The 5457-nt window shown below is 43.0% G+C and overlaps 1 protein-coding gene across 1 annotated transcript; it reads left to right on the forward strand.

Annotated features, from left to right (window-relative positions):
* The first annotated feature begins 1291 nt into the window (after window positions 1-1291).
* On the forward strand, window positions 1292-4813 carry LOC138419588 (KRAB domain-containing protein 5-like). The gene is made up of 3 exons (XM_069552447.1): window positions 1292-1452; window positions 2455-2599; window positions 4697-4813. The coding sequence occupies exons 1-3, from the start codon at window positions 1292-1294 to the stop codon at window positions 4811-4813; spliced, it is 423 nt and encodes a 140-aa protein (XP_069408548.1).
* Window positions 4814-5457: the final 644 nt, after the last annotated feature.

A 5457-nucleotide genomic window follows, 5' to 3' on the forward strand; every position in this document is an offset into this window, starting at 1 on the left:
ATGCAAATTGGGTTTAGCCAGGAGTGCTGTTTTTTCAGGAGAAGGCAGTGGCATCCCACTCCTGGTCCTTGGACCTTCCTTGACCTTCCTTGACTTTTAGCCACCACCATTTTGGACTCCTTTTCCCTATTCTACCTACCTAACAATGTCATCCTCAAATATTTATGTACATTTTCAGTCAGTTAAAAATTATCCTGATTTTATTGACATGAGAATTTTTCTCTTAATAAGTACACAGTCCCATTTTAGTGTATGTCTGTATGCATGAACATGTTAACATCATTTGATTGATTTTTTGTTTTTCTTTTTTGAAGATTCCGTGAAGCAGGGAATAGCTACCCACTCCAGTATTCATGCCTTGAGATCCCATGGGCAGAGAAGCGTGGCAAGCTACAGTCCCTGGGGTTGGTAAGAGTAGGACAGGACTGAGTGACTAACACTTTTCTTCTTTTTAGCATTATTTACAAATACAGAAATTTCTATAAACTTTCATGAGAGTTAGCTCTGTGCATTTGTCTGTGTTTGATTAAAGTCTAGAGTCACAAACTGAAGTAAAAGTTGCTGCTGCTGCTAAGTTGCTCCAGTCGTGTCCCACTCTGTGCGACCCCATAGACGGCAACCCACCAGGCTCCCCCGTCCCTTAAGTTGTCATTTAAAGAATGTTCGTTAAAATATTTGCCAAAAGATGATAGAGCAAATTATTGATTTTAAATTATTTCTGTTATACATTCAAGTCTCTGAAAACTGTCAGAAAGTAGTATATACCAGATTGTTAAAATGATTCTTGCTGCCGAGATTACTATCCTATCAGACCTGTAAACTCTGTAAAGCACTTAAAGTTCAAAGTTAAATGTGAATTCTTTCCTTACTATTCTACCTCGTTGCTGTTCACACATTGTCTCTCATGGAGCAGAATTTTCCACGTTACTCGTTCAAATAAGCTTGTGAAAAATGTGGCACACTGAGCCCACTCCAGAACATTTGGATCAGGAAGTGCTTTGTAAAAATATTTCCTGTTTCTTTTGATAGACAGTTTATCGTCTGTCAACTAAGTACAATACTCAGAAATAACTATGCCAATGTTGATGTGATCATATGATTTCTCTTTCAAATCAGAATGATTTCTGTAGTGGTTCATGGATCGTATCTCATCCTCTTTTCTTGGGGTTAAAAATGTGGTAGAAAATATTACTGTGTAAAAATTATATTCTTGTGTAACACCAGACATTCTCCTAAATCAAAACCATTTCTCTTGCTGGTTTCCTCTTGGGTCACATTAGGAAGTCTTCCCATGGCCACATGGCACCTGTACTTTGCATTTCAGGGACGGCTGACATTCCAGGATGTGGCCATAGACTTCACTGAAGAGGAGTGGGAATGCCTGGACCTCGGGCAGCGAGAATTGTACAGGGACGTGATGTTAGAGAACTACAGGAACCTGGCCTCCTTGGGTGAGGATAACTGCCTTCCAGAATCCCTTCTCTACCCACTGGGTTTTGGTTCCTGCATTTCTAGAATGTCTCCTAGAATCTTCTGCTCCTTATAATAGTTTCAGATCCCTGCTTTCTATGGGAAAATGGATATTTATGAGTTGAGAAAGAAGACTTCATGATGATTCATTATGATTCTAACTTTTCCTTGATGGAATCTGCCTCCTTCTTCTAGGTGAGTGGTAATTCTGTAGGTTCTGTGGAATAAAAGGGTGCCACTCTCCTTTATAAATCAGATTTTTACTACATACTTACTTTGGCCTTAGTAGTACTTGACTAGAATCTCAAGATCTTTTCTTTCTGTATTTGTTAGTTAGAAAAGTGCTTCGATAAAGTATTTGGGGATATAATTTAGTAGGCTATATTAACATTCAACCATGCCTTCTCTAGAATGTTAATAATGTAATAATGTAAAGAGCAAGGTAACACTCATGTCTGACTCTTTGCGAGCCTATGGAATAGTCCATGGAATTCTCCAGGGCATAATAGTGGAGTGGGTAGCCGTTCCCTTTCCAGAGGATCTTCCCAACCCAGGCATCAAACACAGGTCTCCCACAGTGCAGGTGGCTTCTTTACCAGCTGAACTACCAGGGAATGTTAATACAGCTTAGGAAATTATAACCCCAAATACTTTAGTTCTAGGCTCTATTTACATTCTACCATGCCTTCTCTGGGCTTCCCAGGTGGCACTAGTGGTAAAGAACCTGCCTGCCAATTCAGGAGACATAAAAGAAATGGGTTTGATCCCTGGGTTGGGAAGAACTCCTGGAGGAGGACATGGCAACCCACTCAATACTTTTGCCTGGACACTCCCATGGACAGAGGACCCTGGCGGCTACAGTCTGTAGGGTGGCAAAGAGTCAGACGTGACTGGCGCGACTTAGCACATGTGCCTTTTCTTCTCACTTTAATACATAGTAGATTGGAAACTGATGAATCTCTAGCAAAACGAATATTCGTTTTCCCTGATGGTCTCTAAGCCAGACCTGGTCACCTTTCTGGAGCAAATGAAGAATCCCTGGGATGTAAGGAGACTGGAGACACCAGCCGTATACACAGGTAGAGGCCAATGGATGGAGCCGACCACTCCACGACAGGTCCAAGGATTAGTGAGGAATTCATCTTTGTCATGTGGTTTGGGAAGATCTGCTTCAGTGGAAATGGTTTTAGAGAAGTCTGGGTTTCTTTCTGTTGCTGTCATAGGCGGATATCACCTGCCCCATTCTGTCCCTTTAAATCATTCCTGAATTCATCTCCAGTGATTACTTTTCTCAATCACAGTGAGAACTGAAACCCTTCTCTTGGCCTGTGACAACCTGCATGAATCGATTACTATTCCATTTCGTGGGGGCAGGGGGCCCCTCGGAAAACTGAACATTTCTGAAAAACTCTAAGATGCTCCTATTAAAGCTTCTACCTCTAGATGACAGTGTGTGAGCAGAATTGAGGACATACTGCCAAAGTTCTAGGAATACTGGGGATAGAGTTTGTTTGTTTGTTTGTTTGTTTCTGACTTATAATTTCTAAAACACTAGAAGCTACAAATATGATCTTATAAATGTTAAATTCAAGTAATTTCTTCACTGTATAAACCAAAACCTCCCTAAAGAGAAAGAATGCCAATCTCAGGATTACTTCAAAGTTTCTGTTTTCTTCATATGAACTCATATGAAATGTTAAGTGTATCTGCCCCAATTCCTCAATGCTAAAAGGCTTAACTGAACTGAGTTGAACTGAAAAGACTTAAATATATTCAATTAACTCAAAAAATTTTCAAATAAATTGGCATAAGAGCTGAAAACGTTTTCTACCATATTTTTAATGGTTTCAACCTATTATAATGGTTAGATAATAGAATCTTTTTAAAACGTTCTTATTGGAGTATAACTAATTTACAATGTTGTACTGCAAAAAGAATCCATTTTACATATAGATATCTACTCTTTTTAAGATTTCCTTCCCAATTCGATCTCCACAGAGCATTGATAGTGTTCACACCATGCTTTGAATGTCTCATTTCTGAATTTCTCAAGAACTGCTTCTTTATTTAATGAATCTTGTTATCCACTTCCACAGATTTTGTCCTACGTGTCCTCGCTTTCTGATTAGACCTATGTCAGTATCATTTATGATTTTTATATGGAAATATCATATAGAACGTGCTAAAATAAAAAGTGGATTAAAGAATTAGAGGCATCTAGTAGCATCAGCATTTAAGATGACTGAAGTGGAAGAGCAATCATTAGACTGCCTGTCTCTTCTTCATTTAGTGGTTGTTGTAGCTTTTTGTCTTGCTCCTTCCTCTACACCATACTTCTTTGTCGTCCCATTTTGTCAAATTTTCTGTGTTTGTGGTCTGTTCTGCAGGCTGCAGGATCCTAGCTCCTCTTGCTCTGTTGTCTTCCCCCTAGGGGGTGAGGTTGGTCCACAGGCTTGTACCCTTATCCCCTTGATCTGGGCTTTGATTGCTGTTATTGTGACCCGAGCCTCCCCAAAATATTGAGGGGAGCTTCCCCTTGGCTCTGTGGTTTTCACTGGTCTCTCGGGGTGGGGTCTGCTTCTTGGTTTGTGGAGAAGAGCCCCAGATGTGTTTCTTCCCTCTGATCTGATCTGTAGTGAACGCAGGTAGGATTGGAGAACACCTACTGGGAGAGAAGCCACTAAGGATTGCTCCTCTGGGATTGTTCACCTTGGCGTGTGCTCATGCACTGTGTGAGTCTCATGTGACCCCATGTTGGCACTGCATTGGCCCCCCTTCAACCATGGGCATGCTGGCACATTGCTGTGGTGCCAGCACCTTTCACTTTTAGGGATTTACATAAACTGTTTGTGAAAGCAGAGAGATGTGCCTCCTCAGATGTTGTTTTCACTGGAACACCAGCAGAGATCCAGTGAACTCAGGTCCCAGAATTGCATTCCTGGAGCTGGACCTGCTGTGGTGCTCTGGGGGCAGCTCAGACTCTAGCCTGGCCCTTCCCCCTAGTATACATCCCCACAAAGTCTACAGCTGCTAAAGCTACACCTCTCATGTCTGGGGGAGCCCTGGTTGTCCATTCTGATGCTCTGTAGGGGCTGTGTTGACAAAGCCAGTTGCAGGTATAAAAGCATGGTTTGTGTAACCGTGAGGAGAGACTTCAGTTTTCCTTCCTTAAACCTGGGGCTCAGCTGAGCTTTCAGCTCCTTCTCTGTGTGTGGGCCACTCACAGGTGTCTGCTCCAGAAGCTGCCCCAGAGCACAGGAGTCTGCTGATTGTGGAGGAGGTGCATGGGGGGAGGCTGTGGCTGGAGCTCAGTAGAGCCCACCCGGGTGGTGGCCCTTCGTAGTGCTGGGAGAGGAGGGGCCAGCATAGGGGAAGAGGGGCTGCAATGGTGGGTCTTCCCTTTGGGCATCAGTCAACAAAGGCGCTCTGTTCTCTGGTGGTCAGGCTTCCTCCATAAGCATTCTAGTTATAGAGCTCCTCCCTCACCCCGGGCCCCTCAGGATGTCTCCTCACAGCCCACAGCAGTGCTCTACCTGGCTATGCTATCCAGAGCCCACATTTCAGCACCCAGCCTTTGTCTGCAGCAACAGATACCCTCTCAGGCTGGGTGGGCAGGGCTGGCATCAGTACCCTGTGTACAGGTCTCACTCTGTCCTGCTGCCACAGACTGTTGCCGTGTTCTCTTCCCACAGAGAATGAGGCTACCCTTCTGTACCAGCTGAGCTCAGATCAGCCCCAGTAGATAGGAATAGTAGATAAGAAAACTTTCATTTGATATCTTTCAGCTGTGTCCTCTCACAACACCCGTGGTTTGATGTCAAAGAATCCAAGATTAGAAAACTTAATCCAAAAAGCAAACCTAGGAATATATGAAAGAGCTCACCTTGGAAACGAACATTTAATGAAAGTCCGGGAATATATGGGGGTATGTGAAAGACCGAGAAGATGTTTATATGGACAGAAAGAAACCAAGACAGTTTCACACAA

The sequence above is a fragment of the Ovis canadensis genome, chromosome 14 (assembly GCF_042477335.2).
Source record: "Ovis canadensis isolate MfBH-ARS-UI-01 breed Bighorn chromosome 14, ARS-UI_OviCan_v2, whole genome shotgun sequence".
Lineage (NCBI taxonomy): Eukaryota > Metazoa > Chordata > Mammalia > Artiodactyla > Bovidae > Ovis > Ovis canadensis.